At 43.8% G+C, this 24066-nt stretch overlaps 1 protein-coding gene across 2 annotated transcripts in view; it reads left to right on the forward strand.

The window, feature by feature from the left end:
• The window catches only part of NLK (nemo like kinase), a 40074-nt gene that overhangs the window by 7946 nt on the left and 8062 nt on the right, over positions 1-24066 (forward strand). For both annotated transcript variants that reach the window (XM_015295866.4, XM_046902745.1), the window contains 5 exons: positions 13023-13152; positions 14114-14169; positions 21840-21946; positions 22768-22853; positions 23675-23884. In XM_015295866.4, the coding sequence (XP_015151352.2) occupies positions 13023-13152; positions 14114-14169; positions 21840-21946; positions 22768-22853; positions 23675-23884 (589 nt within the window). The remainder of the gene's footprint in view (positions 1-13022; positions 13153-14113; positions 14170-21839; positions 21947-22767; positions 22854-23674; positions 23885-24066) is intronic.

The following is a 24066-nucleotide window of genomic DNA, read 5'->3' on the forward strand; positions in this document are numbered from 1 at the left end:
CAGCTTTCAGGAATGGGTCATCTTTGTCACATGAGGTAACTGCTGGGATGTGCAGTGGCGCTTGTTGAGCTCCGCAGGTGAATGGCAAGCTAGCTGAGGCCAGGAAGGAAGGAGTCCAGCAGTCAGTGGACTGTTACATTGAAAACCATTTTATGTTTCTTTTAACTGTTTTGGTTACTAATGAATACATTGAGGTTTGTTACAGTCTCAAGAAAAGCAGGAGGAGGTGTGCCCTGGTCTGTTTTCACTGCTCTTCATTCACATTCAGGTGAGCAGCCGAGGCCGGCCGGCCTGCACAGGTGCCTCAGTGGCTGCATTCCCTGTGAGCACTAAATGAGAGCTTAACTCCCCAGAGATTATACAGTAAGCAGAACAAAAGCAGTGTTAAAAGGGTTTTCCAGTATGACTGTAACTTTTATTTGGGTGTTTCTGTAAATTCCTGTTGGCTTGCTGTATGGTAACTGCCGAGTCACAGCCTGAGCCACTGATGGAGCACCTGGGGAAAGGACCGGGTCAGCCCCGGGAGCACAGGTGGAGGCAGTTCACCTGTATGGCAGGAAGGGGCAGAGCCTGGCTCCTCTTAGAGCTCAGTTAAGGGCTGACTGCTAGCAAGGATGGTTCTCTGCCTGGAGATCCCTTTTTGATGGAGCTTTCCCCTGTGAGCCTCGATCACTGCGGACAGGTGAGCAGTCCTTTTTTCTTTCCCTTATAACACCTTTCTATTCTGTTGGCCCCTTTGTTATTGCACTTCTTGTAGCACCCTTCCATCATGTTGATCTTTCTGATTGTTTCATTTGCTTGCTGCATGTCTCTGATTTGGAGGGAGGTTGTCTTGCAGTGAGCATTTATGATACTGTGGACAGAATGTTATTCCTAGACTTCCTGCAATCTACTTTTCATGGTCTCCTAATTCCTTGGCTGGCGCTTGTAGGTAGGACCAGCTGGAGAGTATTGTGAATCTCACAGTGTTTCTGTATCTCCTGTGCTTTCCCTGTGAGCCTTCCAAGTGCTGGAAGCTGACCTTGATGTTGGTCTGTAGTTTGTGGGTATGTAAGTAGAAGAAAGGTTTTGCACTCAGGGTTGTATTTGAAAAAGTAACCTGCTCTGAAATAAATGGAGTGAGGAATACCCAGCACCTACCTTAACGTTTATTGTTGGGAGCAAGAGTTCTGTGCAATAATTGCTGCTAATTCAAGTCCTTACAGAAGAAGGGAGAACTCTACTTTTTTCCTCATCCCTCATTCCTTCCCCTGATCTGAATTGGCCTAATGAATTAACTGTGACTGTTGTGACACTTTCTCTTTGTTTCCATGATAGTGCCTCATCTTTTTTGACAAGCAGAGTAAATACGTGAGTTGAAAGACTCAGTTTTAATTTGTGAGCTGTCTTTGGTTGAGGATGTGGCTTCACAGCCACGTTTATGGCAGCCCATCGCTGTGCCTCAGCTAGTGCTCGTGTGACAGTGTCCTAAATCGTTATTCTCATAGTGCTGCTTCAGAAGTGAATATTCAGATTACGAATCAGAACGAAAAAATGCGAGGCTGTGATGTGGTGTAACGACTTTCAGGTGTGAATCTTGAAGCTGCTATCAGTCAGCATTTATGATTTGGTCTGTCCGGGCTGCTGCCCACGCCGTGGTCAGTGCATGTTCCCTGGAGCAGCTCTGTGCCGGCAGCTGGCATGCAGGGCAGCGCAGGTCCTCATGGAGTAGTTTGCTGTGGGTCACCTGATTTAATTCCAGTGATAAAGTCAGAGTGCTGTCTAACAAACAGCTTCACCAAAAGCAGACTTTAGTCTGAAGCGTAAAGTACTTTCTTGAGTTATTAAGATAGATACCGGAGTGCTTTCCTGGTGGGTTTCGGATTTGCTCATTGATGTTATTTTAGAAGTGAGGATTAAGGCCCTGCACTGCGCTTATGAGACATCGGCGTCCCCTCCTGAGCCCAGAACCTGAATTGCACCTTTTCTGCTGCCGTGTGGAGGAGAGGTGACTGAGACCTGCTTTGCTTTTTGTTTTCTAAAGGAGGTGGAAAGTAGGTGAATGTTGACAGAATCGGGACCAGCCCTGACCTACTTGTGGCTTTCTCTGATCTGCCTCGGGCACATCGCATGGCCAGCTCTGTGCTGCTGTTTGCTCATCTGAGGACTCATCTAAAATTTTAAGAGCAGATACGTTTGGTAGTTTGGACGTTAAATGCAGATAACATCACCACTCTCACAGTTGTTCCTGAGAAGATTTTGTCACCTGTCATACGATCAGGTGATGGGAATCCTTCTGTAACAGTTCTTACTTCACCTGGAACTGCTCTTTAAACTTTGGGTGAGGGGCGTTTTAGAGCCAATAACACAACTCCCCTTTGAATTTTCATGTTCTGTTTTGTTTGTTTTCCCCGCGGCTCTATGTTTTACTTCAGAGAGTCCTGAGAAGGCTGGAATTACACCCACGGTGGTGATTTGTGTTATCACAAGGCTTTTGGCTGACTCAGAATAGAGAAACCCGTATTAGGGTTTTCAGGTCAGTTCGTGGAGATCATTTAAATCTAAATGCAGCTTTGAGGCGGGTCGGTTAGACAAGGGCCCTGCAGGTCTGACTTCGGCGTTTCTTCACATGAAATTATGAAACTGAAATTGCTGCTGTGTAGGAGGGAAATTAGTTGGGTTTATAGCAGTTCAGGGTGTTTTTTGTGGCGTGGGGCTTTGGGTTTTGTTGAGAAGAAATGCCGTTTCCTTGACATTCTCATAACATTTTAAATAGTTGAAAGGCTGTAGGTTTTTCTTAAATCTTTAATGCATCTCTTTAAAATAGAGGAAAAAGAAGAAAGTCTTCTATACTTGAAAAATATCCACAACTCCAAAGCATTTCCAGGCTCTTGGACTGTGCTGGCAGTAAGGTTGTTTTTCCCTTGTGTTCTGATGCTTCTCTTCTGCCCCTACAGTAACTCAAAGAGTGAATGTGCAGTTCTGGTCACATAGAAGCCCCCCTACATGGGAGAGGGGGGAAAAAAAGGCACCAAATTACCAATACTTGATGTGAGTGAAACATACAGAGGAAGCTTCAGAAAAGCTGATGCCCAATTGCCTTTTATACAGAAACAAGGAAGCTGCCATTGTAGTTGTGCTCTTTACCACCGCTGTCAAAATATATAAAGAATTATCTTCAGTTTGAGTTGCCATTATGAAAAGAAACTGCATTGTCTCTGAAAGAGGTAACACGAAGAGAGCTTTTGTTAGCTGCTGCTTCTGACAAAATAGACAGCACTGTTCCTTTTGTTTCTCAGCTCTTGGTTTTGGTTTATTCAGCAGAGAAAGAAGTGAGCAGTCTCTGGTATGTGCTTACTTTGTCAGTTATTAAATGTTGGTGTCGGGAACTGCAATTCTGGGTGAATTTAACGTTGAGTAATACTTGAAGTTCTATGGTTGTGATGTCCGCTGCAATGCAAAACAGAAATGTGAATGCTGTTGTCTAAAATAATTTCTGGCAAGTGGAGTGGAAAGGGAGAGCAGCAAGTAATACATATTCTGTGTTCTAATATGGGATTCTGCATTATTGTAACAAATATTCTGTATTGTAATAATGGACAGGAAAAAACCTGAAAGGTCAATAAATAAGATTTGCCTCTTGCAAACAACTGATGTGTGGGAGTCCTGAAGCTTAGCAGTCCCACAGAGACAGCTGCTTCCCCTGGGTGCAGCCCGGAACATGGACTGTAGTTCCTTTGGAGCAAACTGCTGTGTTTCCAATACTTGTTGCAGGCACTGCTTTGAATACTCTGCTTGATTTTGGTAGGCTGGCTAACAGCCAAGTGTGGTAGTAGTGAAACGATGGAGTGGCTGAAATGCGATGGGTTTAACCTGGGAGATGGAGCACTGAAATAATGAGGTATGGTACTGGTTCTCAGTGATTACGCTTAGTCTGGTTGGAGTAATGAGCGAAGAGGGGTTTAATCATTAGGTTTTCCTGTTGCTTTGGTTCCCCTGCCCCCAGGAGAGGACGGTAGGAGGAATAGGTAGCAGCAGCTTGTAGTGAAATTTAAGACATTGTACATGACTAGTGCTGGAAACCAGATATCTATGTAGAGGATATGGCCAGCAGTTTTATTAACCTACTTTCCTATGGTGGTACAAAAATATTCTAGGAACTATGCCAAAGCCTAGAGGGCTGTTGGACATGGAGAGGGTTTCACGTTTGGGTTTTCTTTGGTTGACCAACAGGAATGGAGGTCAGCAAACTGCGCCAGGAATGTAGCAGTTCCTGTAGTGATGGTGTATGTTTAAAAAAGAACAGAAGTGCATGGAGATGTGCATGTTTATCCTGTTTGTCAGTATCGCAGACCTTACAGAGCTGCAGCATTGACTGAAGAGAAGACTTGCTGGTATGGCATCAGAAGGTGGCACAGAATGAATGTCCTGTGCAGCGCAGTGACGAACTGTAGCAGTGTTTCAGATTGGCAGTGGAAAGTAAATAAAAGAGGTCTTAAGCATAGCCAGAAAATGTACTGTAAATGGGGAAACAAGTTTGATTTGAAAAGCAGTTTCAGTTTTAAGCTTCCATGAAGGAAGACAAATTAAACATTTTTAAAGATATTAACCATAACAGTATCCCTTTAATTTTCTATCCTTTTCTTTTAAGTAAGATACTCCAAATCAATTTTTCTTCAAGGAGACAGATTTCTTGCAGTAATCAGTTTTGCTTTTAGCTCTGATTTTTAAAGAATAAGTGATAATGGCACACATGCTTGAGGGTGTGATTAGAACACAGCATTAAAAGGCTTTTTAGGACATCTACAGTTGAAAAAGGAGCTCTGGAGAGGTCTGCATTTGAGCAAGATGGGAATAAAGAACACCTTTGAAGTGTGATATGAAGAACAAGTTGCTTAACCCTTTCACTTGAAATGCCTTTTGGTGAAAGTTAAGTCTAGGTGCTTTCTTTGGACTCATCTTAAAGTTATCCATGAAATCTAATACCTTGTGATCTTCCTTTTCTTTCCTTGAATGAATCCTGCATCTCAAAGGAGGCTCTTGTTACAGCATTTGCTGTTAGCAAAGGACAGCAAAGCAGGATGCTTCATTGTGTTGCAATTATGTATCTGGAAGAGGACAACAGGTGTCACATCTGCTGGGGGGGCTCTGCTCTTATGTCCTCGAGTAGATCTCTTGAGCTCTTACCTCTGGGTGTCACTGCACTGTCTGCATGGGCCCTTATTGCTCGCACAGCAACTGGTCTCGTTTGTCTGTGCCTCAGAAGTAAACGTGAGCATACACAAAGGTTTGCTCCATGGTATCATCTCAGCTATCTTTTTCAGTTTGCTTTTGTATCATATCTCTTAAAATAAAGAATGACTGTTAATATTTCATTTCTGTGTCTTTGAAGTATTGCCAACTGGAGTCTGCTGCACAGCATTTGTGACCTGGAAATCTTATCAGCACATCAATTTCATAAATATCTCTAAAAATAACAGCTGTTCTTTTTGGTAATAAGTCTTTCAACAATACAACCTTGTCTGTTTTCCATGCCCGTGTGCTGCTGTCAGCACTGACTTGTGCTCAGTGTTCTGTTTCAAACACTTCTAGAAGTGTGGCTGTTGGCAGCTCTTGGTGGGCAGCGGTTTGCATCAGAAGCATCAACAGATTTTGTGGCCGCTTTATCCATGAACTGGTGAAAATGTGGGCATGCTTTGTGTCACCGTTTGTCTTACATGTGCCTATCTTGTGTGCCCTGAGCAGACAGCTAACGTAGCGTGCTGGTAGGATGGTAAGAACTCACTTTGTCCCCAGAGGTTCATCTCGGGCTCCACCTCTGGCCTGTGCCCTCTGTCGCCCCTGTGGACAGATGTGCTCCTGTTCTGTGTAATTCTGACTTCAGTTTCTTCATCACTGATGATGCTGTGACTGAGGAGTAGATTTCCATCTGTTCTCTCTTCCTTAGTGGCAATGGGCCTCGTGCTGGAAGTTTTATAAAGCTTTCTTCAGAGCTGTGGTTGGTACAGCAAAGTGAAGATGCCACAACAGTAATGTTTTCCTCTTTCTCTCAACTTATCTGCGTGTGGCTTTTCTTTTAAACAGAATAATTAAAATGACTATGAATATTTCCTTTAAACCACAATCTATCAGCTTTTGCATCTCTTAAACAATGTATATACAGCCAGAGGGTAAAGCACATTATAATGCCATGCTAATTGTGTGAGTGTGTATGCTAAGCTTCTCCTGTTGTGGAAATCCAACAAAAACAAACCTTCTCTTCTGATGGTGCCGTGCAATTAGCCACCACTCCCATTCCTCCTCGCAGGGAAAGCCCAAGTCACTCCACTAATAGGACAGGAATTAACATGTGTTGTAACTGATGGTGCTGACTTTGAATTCAGGCTTGGCACACAGGGAAAGGGGAGATTTGAGAAGAATTTAGAAATGAGGGTTCTCAAGTCAGCAAGCATTGGTTATGTGCAGGTGAGCATCCTTTTTAAGCTGGGCCCCCTACCTCTCTCTGCAGGTGACTGGTAGGGGAAGGCATTTCCAGAGGAGCTTTTTATGTGTTACCCAAGACAGGCCCTCCATAAAGAATAATCCCACTTATCCTTCTCCTACTGACTGCACAGAGCCTGTATGACTGGTCACAGACCATGTTTGACACCTGCCCGAGCTGTCTGTGGTAGTGACAAAGCAGTCTGCCTTCTCTTTGTCTCGGCTCTGTTTTTGTGCTGTCTGCCCGCAGTGCAGTGCGGTGAGGCAGGCCAGGGAGGCACACGAGAGCTTCATGTTAGCAGCCCCCACATCCGCTTCCCAAAGTTTGGCTAAATTAATTCCAAGTTTAGCATTTGTGCTTAGCGTTTGGATGATTTCACTGCCATTAGGAACTGTCAAAAAAAAACTTTGAAATGCGTGGGCTTATTATCTGTCAGTAATGCTACCCAGAGACCAGATGTATGTATGGGAATGGGCCACTGCATACCCAATGGAACGTTTTCCAGGCAGGTGAGGTGGTAACCACACGTCCTCTCCCTGCCCTTTAACTGGTCCTGGGAGTCTTTTTGGTTTTGTGAGCATTTCTGAAGTATTTTTTGTTTTGTTTCACTTTCAAATGCTTTGAGAGTCTTTGTTATAAAAGTGTACAAAATGCCTCTAAGCGTTCACCAGACTAAAGCAGAACTCTTAACCTCAGCAGCTGAGAATAGCACTCTGCTTTGTAACATCATGGATTTGTTGTAATGCTGTGTACTCCAAAAGCAGCACCTTGGGTATCGTGTGCCTTTGAATACAAGCTGCATTGTTTGTTTAAAAGTGCTGTATCAAATATGTGCAGGTGAGCAGCTGAAATGCTCATGGGACTGTGTTTGTTATATATTATAGGGTAGAGCTTTCTGGAAAAACTATATATGATTGGAAGAGTTGAGCAACGGAGGAAGAAAGTGCTTGGACTAATAGAGGAAACTTGGGAGGTAATGATGTTCAGCCCCCCAGTTGTGATCAGTGCTGGTGTGCCTTCATAGGTATTCCCTGTGAACAGAAAGGAAGGTTTGCTTCCCTCATAGAACAACCTCAATCAGCATTTTCCCACACCACCCTCTGAGAACGTTCTCTCATTATCTTATTTTGTGTAATAATTGCCATGGAGTAGTCACAAACTTGTTTTTCTGCCAGTTGAAACTACAGAACAGTGTGTATACACTGACCTGGATTCAGAGAGAAGTTACTGTTGGCATAACGTCTGCCTTGAGCCTTTGCCATCAGCACAGTAGGAGTTGCTGAAGACTTGCAGAGAGAGTTGGAAGGCGAAATGCCTGTGAGAATTCAGTTCGATAAGCACTGTCTCTGAAAGCTGGAGGTCTGGGTGGTGTCTTTAATCCTTTCTGCAGCTCCAGTACTAACAAGAATTTATTACTTCTGGAGTGATTAGCCTTTGCTGTAAAGAAAAGCTAGTTTGTGTAAGTTCTTTTTCTTAATACCTTTCATATCAGACTGATTTTTTTTTATGCAGTACTTCAGTGCAGTGAGATGTAGTACATGTGTGTTGTTTGTAATCAGCAAAAAAAGTTTTCTTATGGATAGAAGAGCCCTGTGCCAGGCGTGCTCCCTCCGGGCCTGCAGGCCTCAGCACAGCTGTGCTGCAGAGCACTCCAGAGCTCACAGTGCCCACACAGCTCCGCTGTCACACCGAGGGGCCGGGAGGCCCTGCATGGCTTCACTGTGTGCTCTGTGCAGAGAAACACTGAGCGTCCAGATGTCAGAAAGTTCTCAAATACACAACAGCCAACATTCTTCTGTCAGAGATTTGTTTGCACCTCAGTTAGAAGGTGTTTATTTTTGTTTTAAAATACAGACCTATGTGTAGTAGATATTATTAGAGCTCAGAGGTTATGTACTTTGATGGGTCTGCAGGCTGTAGCAGAATGGAGTACATCTGTTTTGCAGTTCTTGGGCTGTGTGTTCTGGTTGATAAGACCTTATTTTGCCAAACTCAGCCAAACTATTGACGTTTTCTTGGCAACTGTTTGCTATCAGCTGTTCTGTTACATTAAATATGCCAGGTTGCATATCTAAGGTAAATAAATATTTGGAGGGACCACGAATTGTATCTGGATGTTTCCAGAAGTAAGACGAAGCTTTGCATTCCTTGGCATCTTTATCTTTACCTGAGCCATAATCTTTTTACCGCTTTTGTTTGTTTCCTTTCCTCCTTCTTGGCTAGCAGGATATTCTTTGTCCTGTTGATAAGCATGGCAAGGGAGAGCTGATCAGACTGCTGTTCTGGAGGAAACCAGCTGTTAAGAATGACTGCATGTTTTCAAACACACGGAGAAAATAAGAAAGAGAAACAACTTTCTGTGCTGTTTTGGCTGTACTTCTCTTGGTATTACCTGTAGCAGTAGGTGACAGATGACGAGGAGCTGTTGCAGCTGCTCAGCATTTTTTAAGTGGCTGAACCATGAAGCCAATTAGTTGAAGTGGAAATTAATATTAATATTCTCACTGGGGAACAGTAGTCGTTGTGTGCTGGGAGACTGGAGAGGTAACAAAGGCAGCACATCTCACGAAGCTGCTTTGCTTTCCCAGCTGTGTGGTTTGGCAGCCCTCGCAGCTTCCTGCCCCGCGGCTCACGGTGCTGCGGAAGGACTCAGACTGCCTTGGAAGCAAAATGTTGGGCTCTGTTTAATGGCATTACCGGTAGATTTTGACGTGTTTTGCACTGAATAATAATGAAAAAGACCAATGTGGCTGCGTGTTCACAGCAACATCTGCAGCCAAAGTTCTGAAAGGCACAACTAAGGCTAAAATAGATGTTGCTTGATTGTTTTTTTTCCCCCTCCAGATTTTATTTATAACTTTAATTTTTGCACCACACCTATATAGCACTTTATTTTTGGATTAAGTCATGGTCTCTCATCTCTATCCTCAGCGACAGCTGATGTTTCATAAGCGAAGCCTTTGCAAACTTCATAGTCCCTTGCAGGAGCACCCCATTGACTGTGCTGAGTGATGGATGGGTTCCTGCCTGCTGTCCACTTTGCTGCTGGATTCACCCAGGGAACAATATCCTAACAAAGCAGAGGAGGGAATTGAAATGGGTTCTTCTGAGAACAGCAGTAAGCAAAGCTGCCTTTCTGGTTGTTCTCTCAATTAGCTCCTGGGAGACTTTTGTGCTTTTCTTGTTCCTCTTGGGGATACGTGACCTGATATCTTATTGCTATAAATATTTTACCAGTATCAAAGTATACAAGTGCCAAGCCACGTTTTCAGCATCATTGTTGGATGTAAATGGTAGTTTTTTTGGTCAGGCTTCTTTCTTCTTTCCTGTTTTGGAGTACTGTCCTGGCACTGCTGATCTCCATCACTTTGTCAGTTTTTGCTGTCCCTTGAAGTGAAGAGCCCTGGGAGCAGCACTGCAGTGAGGAGGGGAAGGGCTGAGGAGCTGCTTTCAGAGCAGGGCATTGCAGGTGACCATTACTAACAAATAAAAATGCCTTAAATTCACCTGCAGCATCAGCCCCATTCAGCTCTTATCACAGCCTCCAGTAGGACTGTTAGGAAAGGCTGTTTGTGTCCACCGACTTTTGCAGTACGAAAGTGTTTGATGACAGATCAGAGGGCAGCAGACGTGCTATCCCTGCTCACACAGCTGTGATGAAGTTGAGCAGGTCTGCAGCATGTTTAACACTTGCTGGTTTTTAGGTAGGTTTTGGACCTTGAGAAAGAGGCACCAGTGAATCTGTGGTAGCTGTTGGGATTTCCAGGCACTCAGCAGCTGCCCTCCTAACCTCAGTAATCTTTCTCAGGTAATCATTTTGATTGTAAAAACAGTGTTTTTATTTTTATAAAGGGTTTAGGACAAAACTTAGACCAAGTATTGGCTTAATACCAACAGGGAAAAATGCTTTGCAGTTTGTATTGTTGTCCGTGTGTAATTAAAATTGATTGGCAAGAACTTTAATTTTGGCAGCATCAACCGCCTGCTGACTTTACAGAGCAGTTGCAGACTTGCTGGGTGGAGGTGGTGGGCGTTCACCCCAGAAGTCCATTCTCAGTCTGAGGGCCGTCTGTGAGGGGTGGCTGCTGTGTGGGTCCCGCTGGGCCCCGTGGCTGCTGAGGCCGACTGCTGCGGTGCCTCAGGCAGTCATGTCCACATACAGCACTGCTGGATCTGGGTGAGGAGATCTGAGGACTTGAGGCAGTTTTTATGGCTTCCTTTGGAAATCCTCATGGACCCAACTGTGTGGCAGTGCCACTGAAAGCCATGGGTGTGAGCAGCTTTATCTGAGTGCTGCTCTGCATTATCACAGTTCTGCACTGTGGGACAGTGAGAGACGTTCTGCTCCTTTAAAATAATGCACAGAATTTCAGATGCTGCCTGGAAATGATTTGGTTTGCCGTTCTCAAACTGAATTTTGCTGTTTTAATATTAGGATTGGGAGGGACCTGTAGGCTCTAGTTTAAAGGGAAACTTCTGGAGGTCTTGTGGCAGCTGTGCGGGCACAGCAGTGTGAGGAGCAATTGTGGGGCAGTGACAGCTCTGTTACTTTGGCTATAGACTGATAGAAGAAATGTGCTAAAGGTTTTTTTTCTACTTTAAATTTCATTTGACGAGGTAGGACTGTGTAAATTGATTTGTTACTTAATGAACATCTGATTTTTACAGTGTATGCATTCAGAGCGCCATCTAATTAATATGCAATTAACTCGTGAGGTTTGGCTTGAAAAGCAGCTGGCCGTGGGGGCAGACGTTGGCAGAGGGTCGTGTGATGGCAGAGGGGAGCTGACCCGGTGCTGCTGCAGGGCTCAGCCCTGCAGCAAAGGAATAGAAGCCCTCCGGATGGGCTGCAGCACTTATCTCTGTTCTCTGGGACTGTTTGTGCTGAGCAAAAGCAGCTGCTGCCCCGAGTTAAGGGAGAACAAACTCAACATGGCGTGAAATTACTGTGCTGCCATTCACATTCATTAGTTATATTGTTACCAGCTCCGAGCATGACTGGTCTTTGCATGAATAATAACGTGAAATGCTACTTCGTGGGTTTTACCTTAAGCCACCAACATGATACAGTCCTGCTTTGAAACCAGGTGTATTATTCCTGCACCTGGGTGTGTTACAGCATTCTGGTGAAGTGCTTCAGTAGTGTTTATACTCAGAACTCCGGGGTAGAAGGCAGGCAGCACCTTTCTGGGAGGGGATGTGGTTCAGAGGTGGCTGTTAAACACAGCCCTGAGGGGTCCCATGTGTGGCCTCCCAGAGCCGTGCTGTACGGAGCTGTGCTGCCTGTCCTGGGGAGGGGAGGCGGGATCCACACCCTATGGCACCGAACTGTTCCCCTGTGCTCAATTAAAACTCAGCCTGCAAGCAAGTGGAAACTTGTTTTGGTACTTATTCCTCTCCCAGCAGATCGGTTTCGTCCTGCCCACTGACAGGTTGGATTTCAGAAGCAACTTAATTTTCTTCAGTGGAATAAACCTGCGGACAAATTGCTGATGGCTTTTACTCTCTGCTCCTTTTCTGTATGACAGCACAGCCCCAGCATGCGGTCCCTGGTGATGTGTTGGGTCGATCCTTAAAGACAGTGCTTTTCTGCTGCACTCATTTGTTACAGCTAATGGAAGTGTGGCAGTGGATCTGCTCGTTGGATCTCAGGCATTGCTTTATTCTGCCTTCAACTGGAACCGTTTCATCAGGATGTATGGCTGGCTGTAGATTCTTACGTGCGTTCCCACAGAAGAAAGTTGTGACCACCCCAATGAAAGTAGGCAGACAAAAGCAAAGGCTTTCTCACGACTGAAGATCCAGAAACCCTGTTTTACAGGGAGTTTTGAGAAGCCTCACCTTAAAAATGGTGATTGGGAATTGAGGTGCCAGAATCTCCTTGCTCTAGTTTTGTGGTTCTCATTATAAAATCCTATTTTCAGAATCTAATTACTTCAAATTAAAATGCTTGCCATCTGCAAGGCATCTTATACTACTTATTACTACTGTACTTGCATCACATAAGCACTTTGAGAGGAAGCCTGGTGTCATTCCCATCCTACGTGTGTAGGAACTTAGATGCCGTGTGCCATTACTTCTGCTGATGCAGAACGATGGAGTGATGGCCCTGTATTTGGCATGGTGCTGTCAGAGTGGGATTATTACAGTGTTTGTCCTCTTTGGGAAAATCAAATCTATGTAGCTGAAGAGGCGTTTTACTTGTAGTAAAGTCTTTCTTGGGATGTGGAGATGTTTGTGGTCACATCTACTCCTTAGCTGAGCTGTTGATCTCTGACTGTATACTGGTGGCTGGCAGTGTATGCATGGATGTGTGTGTGCTGAGCCACTTAGAAGCTGCCAAGCTCACCTGGGGGTGTGTGTGTGTATTGTAAGCAGAGAGTGATCATGCTACATTTTATGCAGGCTCTGGAGTGCAGTGTGTGACACCATTTGCTTAATACTTTTGTCTCCATGTGATGTTTTTGCATTGTTTTGACTCAGCATCTAAGATGAGAATGGTAACTGTTAAATAAAACATGGACTAACAGTAATGTGATGTTCTGCACCTTCTGTTCTGCAGGTCAGTAACGGATCCGCGAGATGGAAAGAGAGTTGCACTCAAAAAGATGCCCAACGTCTTCCAAAATCTGGTCTCTTGTAAAAGGGTCTTCCGGGAGTTGAAGATGTTGTGTTTTTTTAAGCATGACAATGTAAGCAGTTTTAAAGTATTTCAAACTAATTTTGAAGTATTTCTTAAAGCCTGGTTATAAAGTGATACTTGCTGAAACTTCCACAAATGCAGCTGTGCTGTGGTAACCTCTCACTGGTGCGCAGCAGCGAGCACTGTGCTCCCTTCCAGTGCAACTGGATCAGAAAGCTTGTATGTTTCAGAACTGGATTTCAGTGCTTTTCCTCCTTTCTTAAAATTACTGTTTTTTTTTGTCTGGGATTATCGTGTTCCAAAAAAAAAAACCATTTTATTTGTGGCTCAGCACTGAATTAAGGTAATTATCAGTGGGGATGCAAAAGAGAGGCACGGGTGTGTGAGTTAGTGCCAGACCGCAGAGCTCCGTGCGCTGCCGGTCCCTGGGAGGAGGGCTCTGGGACACGACTTCTTTTGAGCTGATGTCTCAAACAGCTTCCCACCAGGATCTCGTCTTTGAGGGGACTGAAATGAAATAAAGTTATCTCTGTAAGCAGTCGCACGTCATCCTTGATAGCCACTGAAGCATCTCCCAAACACTGTGCTTGGGGCAGGACCTGGAACACTGCGTGGGGATAGATGTAAATTCTGCACTGCTGCTTTTCTGCCTTTTTGCTGTGCTCGGAAAACTTGGTAACTGTCTGCCCTTCTGATGCAGGGTGTAAACAGCTTTGTTTTCTGTAATTCCTACATGGAAGCATTATATCATAGCACTGTTGAAGACAAATGGCTAAAAAGCTGAAGGTGGAATTTTGTTCTTGAATGAAAAAAAGAAAAAAGGCCTCGAATGTTAAAATACCTGACCTGGGGCTCTTAAATGCACACATTCAGTGAGCTAGAATATTGGTCTGTCTGTAGAGGATAACATTAAACTTAGTTCAGAAGAAAGGTGCAGTCTGACCGTCTTTGTGAAAGGGATTTGTTTTGTCTGACTGGGGTAGGTCCTGATCTTGTGTGGTGTTTCCTAGGTACTCTCTGCCCTTGACATACTCCAGCCTCCACACATCGACTATTTTGAAGAAATGTATCCTAAAAATAAAATACAGCTTCTTAATTGAGGTAGGTGTAACTTTCATTAGCTTAGAAGCTATGAGCAGTTGGTGAGATCTGTGTAATAGAACTACAAAAACCCCGAGCCTGTATCTGAACAGTAGGATGTGAAGAAGGGAAGCTGTACTTTCATGAAGCTGTTGTTACTGTTAGTGCTGATGTTGAGCAGTGCACCGTGAAACGAAGAATGTGTAAGGCTGTAAGTGCAGCGCGCTGCGATACGGACCAGCATGTGCTGCTGATGGTGAATCCTCCAAAATGTTTCTTTGAAAACTATATATAGCAATTATTGTCCTGTCAGTTATTAGTGCCTTCAAATGCTTCCCGGTGCTCTCAGAAAGCACCAGCGACTGTCACCTGCTTTGAAATCATGACTTTTTGGGGATGCTGCAGCAGCCTGGCTGGGTGGTGGCTCTCTTTGTTCAGCTCCTATCTTGATCGAGATGACATATTTCAGTGTTGTGTTGGATGTGTCACTGATACAAAGGTATGTGCTGTCTACAGGTAACCATATTAAAATTTACCTTTCATTCATCATAACTTGACGCAGGCATGTCGTTCTGTTTTGTTTCCTTTTTCAGTCTTTGGGTGCTGTATTGGGGTTGGGAATTTCTGCTTTGTGAAATGCTGTAAAGGGAAGTGATTCATGCAGGGGGGTTGTGCTCCTATAGGAGCTCTGGGGCTCAGAGCAGAGGTGTGGGCACTGGGTCTGCTCGTGTCACTGGAAATTAATGCGGTGAGTTAACTACAGATCTGTAGATTTGTGTAGCACAGAACATGGGAATAATATGAGATTGACTTAAAACAAAGAAAATCGGAGTAATTCTGATCTCTGCAGACCCAGAATTCTGGCAAGGTTTTTCTGCATGGTTAATCCTATTGGCTGTTCTCTTCTGTAAGCTAATTTAAAATTTTGTCATGCTAAGATCAGTTTGGGGGAAGTTTTTAACTGGTAAAGCATAACCATGATAAATAGCACTGAATGGATCATTTAGTTCTGTTCCCTCAACAGTCTGAAGATTATTCACAGGTTTATAAACTGTTCAGATATTTCTACACAAGTTATTAGTAAAATAATAACCTTTGTAGACTTGTACTAGTGAAAGTAATGTTTAAGAGCAGGTAGTATCCTAACACATCAGCATTTCTGGTACCAAATAAGCATTTTGGGGGATGTGCCACTCTGAGGCAAGCTGGCAGAGCTGTGTCTTTTCTATGGAAAACACCAGAAGTGTGTGGACTTGTTGAGATGGAGCACTTGCACCGTGATGTACTCAGGTTGCATCATCTCATTGTACTGCAGTTCTTTTTACAGCTTTGGTTGCACTGTCTTTTGAGTCTATAATTCACAACCCAGTTGTTCACACAAGAACTTCCTCCCAAAGCCAAAACTGTTACTCAGATCTCGCTGTAAATCAGGCAAGCCATGAAGAACTACCAGTTCTGAGCTCCTGTAGGATACCTGCCAGTCACCTTCCATCTCAAAATGTGTGTATGAAGTGTTCTGATTGAGGATTTAGGTTTATTTTCTAAAATTATAAGTTTCGTACCACTGTAACTGAGACCTGAGAACTTCTCTTCTGTTAGCAGGATGTGTGCCAGCATTCATTAAAAAAACCTGCACAATCCTAAGGGTGTCCATCACGTGTCCTACTTATCCTACAAGCAGCTTTGGTGTATTGGTGTCAGCCTCAGTGGGGCTGAGTGCATCAGCTTATGGTGATGGTCAGACTTGGGAGGGTGATTTCAACAAAGACCCATCAGGAATTGATGGGTTTTTGTATGACCCTCCTTAGAATAATTAAAAAAAAAAAAGAATACCCTGAGAATTGTCATTTTTTATTTGAGATAAACTGAGCTCTGTGAGATGTGATTTGATCTATTTGTAGTACCTTGAAATCTCTGCTGAAGAAAAGTCTTCAGGAAAATTATTTTGAACCCAGTGGTTGTGACCAAAGTATGATGTGATTTATTGGCTGATAGAAGAATGTGTTGGTTGAGAATTTTGCCTTGCTGTACTCAGGCTTTGTCACATAGGTGTTAGATAAAGCTCTTACAATTTTGCTTGAATATTTCCTTCATATGAACAACATCTGAGTCTTCAAGCTGGGTTTTGGTCATTTGCAATAGTTGAGTGCTTTCCTTTGATAAGTCATGTGAGTGTTAGATCAGATCTAGGTTAAGGATTTTTCCTTCTGTAATTGTACAACCAAGAATCTTTAAGTGGGATAAGCTTAGCTACTGCCAAGTTTCATATGGAAAACCAGGAATGTTGCCTTCCTTCGTGGTTAATCAATTCTAAGTTGTTCTGAGCAGTTTTTGGTGGGGATGCCCAGCTGGGCTGCTGTGTGGCTCTGTGGTTCTGCACTGGGCTGACAGCGTCCAAGTGTGTTGGTTACAAAGGAGAACAGTGACCACTGATGTTGTCACTAAAGTGCATTTCAGTGTGAGGACCATACGTAGTAATCGGTGGCTGAACTGCCGTGCAGCTCTTCTTATTCTGCAGCCCATCAGTAGTCTGTCTGCAACAGACTGTAATACTGAAGTCTGCAACTGGAAATACACAGATGTTTCCTCCTTTGCCGGGAGCTATTGTAAGTTGGTGCTGTAGTAACTTTTGGAACTTTTTCCATTAAAGGGAATGTTCTGTCAGTATTGTGTGTTGACCAGGAAAGATTTTAAGGGTAGACCCTTAAAAAGGTGTGTAGCATCTCCTTCCTACCCATGTGTTAAGAGGGGACAGAACTATTTTCTGACCATCAGGGAGCAAAAGCTGTTCCTCAGGCAGCAGAAGGGGTGATGTGGCCCCGCCAGGACAGCAGGCAGTGCACCATGGGCTGCTCCATGTCCTCCTGTGGCCAGGCTGCTGCCAGCACAGCGCATTCCTTTGGGCCAACGTTCCAACAAACTGAGCAGGACTTGAGGCACTGAGAGGATCAGGGTGTTCTGCAGAGGGCTGTGGGTTGCTGTTTTGCGGCTGGTAACACAACAGTTTGTGTTCTGGGCAGAGCAGAATGCAAACCCAACAGCTTCACAGACATCATATGAAGATAAGGAAAAAATGGTGTTCTCAAAGTAGTAAACTCTATCTGAAAAAGTCCCAGATGTCTGCTTGAATGAACTGTATGCCAAAGTGTCACTGCAACACGAGGGACTTTTGTAGAGGGTTCAAATTTCACCTTATTAGAATTGGACTGCTGAATACCTTTATTGCAGTACCTGCAATATCTAGTCAGATAATATGGTCTGCAACTGAAAAGGAAACTCCAGGAGCCAGCTCTGTCCGGGTGCAAATATATCCCCCAGCCCCAACATTTTGTTGTCAGTTGGCCAGGAGTTTGCCTGGGCCCCATACGAGCTGATACAGAAGGGGTTGAACTGATGCAAATCTATCTCTGCAGGGTGACGTTTGTTCAGAGTTCCTTCTTGCAGCAAAAACTTCCCTGGATGTGAGCCCTGCAAGCTGTACAGCATTCCCAGCTAACAGTGTGGAGTTGTTTAAAGAATAGGCTGCTAGTTCAACACAGAGCTGTCTGCTCCATGTAATTTTCATTTAATAAGAGAACGAGCTACTCATGGAATTTAATTTACTGTATGTAAGTATACCAGTATTACAGTGATTTTTTTTTTTTCCCTGGTATGCATCAATGTGAAATTATTTCTATTGAGAAGATTGTGTCCTCGTGGGAAAACACCAGGGAGGTTTTAAAGTTGAATATCATGTATTGTTAGCAGTTACCTTTCAAGTCAGTGCTGCTGGTGGTGTGTCTGGCTGTCAGTGAGTCAGTAAAAACAGACTGGTGTTTTTTCCCTTCTCTCCTTCTAATTTTGAGCCTTTGTGAGTATCAGTGAATTGTCTTAATTTCTAATTTCAAGTTTACAGCCTGATTTTTGTACAAGCTGAAACGATGCTATGGAAGGAAGTTCTACATTGTGAACTTTGAGGAGGAGCTCTCTGCTGTGTGTTGCTATTTGGCATTGCATCTTTTCAATCCCTTTAAAAGCCATTTGTAGAATAAATTATCAATATTAATTTGTCCTCTATCCACAGAGCTGACTAATCCGCACAGCTCTCTCTGCTGATTAATTCATGCAGCCCCTTGCACTGTTTTTACTCTTTTTCTCCTCATGGAAATATTTGCTAATTTTGCCACACATGCCCATAAGCACTGCAACATTTCAGAATTGGGATCTGCAAGATGTATTCAGTAGCACAAACATCTGACAAACGTATTTCCCATCCAACTATTAAATTCAGGTAACCTTGAGACCAAGCAGTTAGTTCCGAAATTCCCTTAGTTATCTAATGCTGAAGTGTTTATTTCTTTACCCTGCAGGCTGTGCTGCCATACCCTGGGGAATGGTTTGCCATCCCACTGCGTAGGGAAGAGATTTCAGGGGCAGTTTTTGCTGACAGCAGGGAGCCTTTATGTCCGTGTCTGGCTGATGGCAGTGTACAGCCAGGAAGATGTCACAGCAAACCTACAGACCGTTGTGCAGGAGCGCAGTGCCAGATTAAGTTTGTCTTTCCCAGAACAGAGCTTCCACAGCATCCAAGCTTTGTTTTACAAATAGTAGATGTGAGTATTTAGATATGAAACTAAAGCAGTTGTATTGTATGATACAAAATATGGTGCTACTAAACTGGAGGTGACCATGAGCAATGACCTGCACATGATTGGGATGTGGGGCTTTTGGGGGCCTTTACTGGGACTGGCACTACTTTAACAAGTTGGTCAGAGATGTGGGCAGTGGGGCTGGGTGCACAGGGAGCCCTGATGGTGGCATCCCATGGCTGGCTGTGCCTGCAGAGCAGTGGGGTGCACTGCCCTGCACACACACACCTTCCTCCTGCCCACAGCTTGGCCACAAAATGCTGCTTCCTGGAGGAAAATACCTGTAGTTCTGAGTTGTGAGGTGTGGTGAGGAAGGTTCTGAGTCACTGTCAGAATGTTGCATCACAATACTTTGTTTTTTTCTAAAATCTGCTATAAAATGTACCAACTCAGCAAGTCTCCCCATCAGAGCAAGCAAAGTTTTTCTATGCCACGCATTTCCCTCGGTAATTAGTCTGAAGCAAATTGGTACATTTGTAGTTCTAATTTTATACAGCTACTTAACTAATTACTTCTGTCAGATGCAGTTTTTATCTGGTGGTGGTGCTCAGCTTTGTGTTACAGCTCCAGTGACCGCCTCTCTGCCGGCGTGGGCCGACTCCAAGGGGGGAACTGCGGGCACTTGTTGGGATGCTGACCGCAACCCCGCAGGGTTTTGTGGTTTGTTTTGTTTAACATCTATTGCTGCTGGGCAGGGTGAAGTCACTGACCCACTTGGGCACCAGCTGTTTGCAGAAGGCAGGAACATCAGCCGGTGCTGCTTTCGCTCATGTTTAGAGACCCTCATTAAATTATCTAGAGACAATAATCAGATAGCTGCCGTTCAACTTAATGGCACCTCTGAGCCCCGTCAGAGAGCTTTATTTAATGCGCAGCAGACCTGGAGTGGTGCAGGTGCCATTTCAGGCCCTCATTTAATTTAAGCTGCTTTAGTTGGCATGGCAACTAGTTGAGACATCTGGGAGACATTATGCTCGGGATTGAGATTTAGGAGGATTTGTGGCGTAGCAAAACAGAAATCTTATCATAATAAAGTGCAGAGTAATGCTTCCAGATTTTTTTAATATTTTACATTAAAATGGAATGCAAAGATGTATTGCAGCCAAAAGGTAAAATAAAATAAAATTAAGAAGACTGGTATAAATATTTAAGAGGGCCTTTGCAAAAGCAGAAGAAAAACCAGAGGACAAGAAATTATGGAGCTACAGGGTTGGGTTTTTTCTGTATGAAGAACTGTTATTATATTTGTAATGAAAGCAATTGCAATTTGGGATGGTTTTGGTCAAGGTTGGCAACAGTTATTTTCTAAAATGATTTTTTGTCTGGTGATGATGGCAGATGAACGATTTTACTGATTTTTTTTTTAAGATAGGATTTGCAGAGCAACAGATGGAAGAACATCCATTAGGTGGAGATGAGAGAACGTTTATGGGGTTTTTTTTGAGGTTGCTGTGAGTGCAGCTGAACCTGTGCTGATAATTGCTGGTAATGGTAAGAACAGGTAGGTTTGTACTGGAGCTGACTTGCTTATAGTGGTACCCAGAGGTGGACATCTGGCCCAAAGTTGGGCTGTGCTGTTGTATTTCAGACTCACTCTGTAACAGTGGGTTATGCAGAGCACTGCCCACCTGGTTGGCTCCTGCAGGTAATGGTGAGACTTCAAACCAGACCGGAGCCTCTGGGCTGACCTCATTAGCACCTATTGCTCCCGGGGGAAGGTCAGGGCCTTACACAGAGCCTGCAGTGCTGGGAGGTGCCCGGAGCTCCTGCAGGGGAGGGGACACCACAGACTGTAATGCGCTCCTGGGAGCTGGGCCCAGCACGCACAGCTTTGTTTCTGCCTCTGCTGCAGCACCCAGTGCAGCAGTCTGTGTGAGACGTTCCACGTGCTGCTAAGAAGCAGAAATTCATTTGACGTGTGGTGACAGCATTTTACCTTCTTCAGCCACGAATGTACTGATGTCAGTTTTTCCTTTTGTTGTTGTTTCAAATATGACTGCTGAAGGAAACTTCTTAAAGCAGTAATATTTCTTAGTTGTCTCATCAAGCTTATTTATGTTACAACTGAAGTAGGGCTTTCCAGTATTGCAGGTTCAATCCCACCTCAGACATGGGATGTGTAGTTTTGCTTTAAACTTGAGTGTGTTTTATTACTGTGATGTGGTCAGGAAACCAGCACTGCTGCTGAGTACATGGGTTCAGATGTGCTGCTGCTGTCCTCTGCATTCCATTTTCTGAAACTTTATTTTTAGTACTTTCAGTGCTTTCTGAATAAGCACAGTGCCTTTCTTGCAACGCCTCACCTCAGGGTGAACTGAGCATTTTGGATCTCTTTTGTATCTTCAGCTACTCCCGGGTCTTCTGTAGTTAATTGTCAGTGGACGTGGCTGTTTGTGCTCTGTGCAGCCATGAATACATCACTGCTGGGTTCTGTTTGCTCTGCCTTTCACCTCCTTCAGGTAGGAGGTGGTTTTGTTCCTTTAGTTTCTCTTCTTGTGTTACAACTCAGAAGGGGTTTTGTGGCCGGGATCTGTATGTGTGCTGTTTGACCAGGTACAGCAGCAGAGATGGGGAAGGCTTGGGGAAAGTGTGTGTGCTTGGGAAGTCTGCATTACCAGGCATGTAGCAACCCGCGAGATGCTTCTGATGACAGATGGTGACAGATCTGCACTTGCTGTGTTGATGGGTCTCCCCTCTGACAACACAACTCTGTTACTTGTGATTTGGGGCTTACAGATCGTAAGGAAAAATACAAAGATTTCAGTGTCCCATTCATTATGTTGAGAATTTTGTTTTCTTTGAGTCCTAGCTTAATTTGGAATAATTGAGTAACAACTGCCTTAATGCAAATGGCATTTTGCTGAATAATCCTCTCTCCCAACTGCTGTAAGTGTGGGGACTTGGCCCATCCCGTGCTGTTACTGTCGAGCTGTGCTCTATATGAGCTCCAGCTCCTAGCAGTCGGAGTTGATGTTTCAGGAGATCACGTGCTGCACTTTCTGCTTTTGCCTTAACTGATGCACTGAAGCTACGTTGTCACTGAACTGATGCAGAGCGACCTCCATAAGATTATCGTCTCTCCTCAGCCTCTCAGCTCGGATCACGTCAAAGTTTTTCTTTACCAGATTTTAAGAGGTAATTTCTTTTTTCTTGTAAAATGAATGGAAGCTGTGTACTGCTGTAATTTTTCTTTCACTGTTTCTTAAATATTTATTATCAAGGCATCCTTGTAAGTTTCCATCCGAGTAAGTTTCCTGTGGGAACTTGGTCTTTTTATTTCACAGTGTGAATGAATAGCAAGGATTTAACTAGTTATTAGAGTACACAGCCTTGCTGCCTTCCATTCCGTATGTGGGTAAAGATGGCAAAACAGTTTGCTGTGAGAGATTTCTCAGTGGCCTTTGAGAGGCTGCATTTGGGGGGAGATGTTGGTGCTCCGGAGCTCCTCTGTATTTGGTGAACCGCCCCTGCGTGGAGCCAGGCTGACACAGACCCAGCTGTGCCCACTCACTGTGTTGTACAGAACTCTAATTTAAATTGATTGTGAGTTTTAGCTAAAGTAAATCACTACAATAGTGATTTTAGATGTGATTGTTTGGGGTTTTTTAATTGATTTGGAAAGTTCCGTCTAAGAAACTAGATTATTTTGATCAGCGTTAGTGCAGTTGCTTTCCCATTAGTTTTACTGGAATAGTTTCACTGCAGCAAACTGTCAGCTTTATCTGATAGTAAATAAATAGCAAATCTGTAAGAAGTAGAGCAAAGAAATGTAAATGACATTCAGAGTTGGGCTGTTGGTAGTGCCTGCAGAGACTGGAAGGCAGAGCAGTGTGGAAACGACTCTGTGTGCAGCCTTTGCTGACTGCATTGTAGGACTGCCCTGGAAATGCTGTCAGCTTTGAACTTCTATTTAAAAGAAAAGGAGATACTTACTTGAATTTTGTTTAATGTTTCAGGTCTGAAATATCTACATTCTGCTGGCATTTTACATCGAGACATCAAACCAGGGAACCTACTTGTGAACAGCAACTGTGTTCTTAAGGTGCTCCTTAAATTTATTGAAAATGTTCATCTGTATGTGCTGTTCATCATAAATCAGATGTGTTCTGTCATGAAAACATTGAATATTCACATTTTTCCTGTAAAGTCATTTTAAACGGGGAATAAAAAGTCGCACAGATTCTTTAAAAATCACAAATGAAACAAAGGGGTTCCGTGTTGGGCCCACGTCGGACATCCGCGGTTCTCTGAGTCGTGGGCTGCCCTGCAGTGTGCGGTGCTGGCAGCCGGGGGGTCGGGCGCGCTGAGGCAGTGCGTGTGCTCACGGGGACTTGTTAGGCCTGTGGAATTTTGGAGGCATGCTGCATAGCAATGCTGAATGCCAAGAAAGCTTCCTTTACACTGATTTGCTGTGCAATCCAATTGTGAAAAAGTCAGTCTGCTTTTTGAACTCTTCTGGTTAAGGAAACTTCTAAAAATCCTCTAAACCAAAGTGAGAGACGGTTGAATCTGTAACGTTTTGAGGCATCCCATGAGCAAATGAAATCTGGTGTGTGATGCTCTGGACCCAGGGGTTTTCAATAAGTATTCTAGTGCTTTTTTTGTGCTTTTAGACTGAATATTGCAATGCCAACAAAAAACATACTATGATTTCAAATAAAATGGTGGAAAGTTTAAATGGATATGGAACGAAGTAACAATTTCTACCTATTCCCCCTTTCCTTGGCTTGTGTAGTTAGGGGTTATCTGGTTTATTTAAATGCTGGCTTTGGAATTACATGCTCCGTTACCACCAGGTTACCTATTTGAAGTGCATTAAGTATTTTGGTTATTTTAATTTTTTTATTTACCTTCTCAATTTAGATTTGTGATTTTGGATTGGCCAGGGTGGAAGAATTAGATGAATCTCGTCACATGACTCAGGAAGTTGTCACTCAGTATTATCGAGCTCCAGAAATCCTGATGGGCAGCCGCCACTACAGCAATGCTATTGACATCTGGTCTGTAGGCTGCATCTTTGCAGAATTGCTCGGGCGAAGAATATTGTTTCAGGCACAGAGTCCCATTCAGCAGGTATAATTACATTTCCTCTAAAATAATTTGATGGAGTTAGTCACACTGATGCACTCTGAATCTTGTACTTGCTTTTGTTTTGCTTAGTTTACTCATGGGCAGAAAACCAAACTCTTTGCAACATAACTGGTGGCTTCCAGATGCTGTTAGAAGTAGTAGTAATTGCAATTAGCTTTTGAAAT

This window comes from Gallus gallus, chromosome 19, assembly GCF_016699485.2.
Source record: "Gallus gallus isolate bGalGal1 chromosome 19, bGalGal1.mat.broiler.GRCg7b, whole genome shotgun sequence".
NCBI lineage: Eukaryota > Metazoa > Chordata > Aves > Galliformes > Phasianidae > Gallus > Gallus gallus.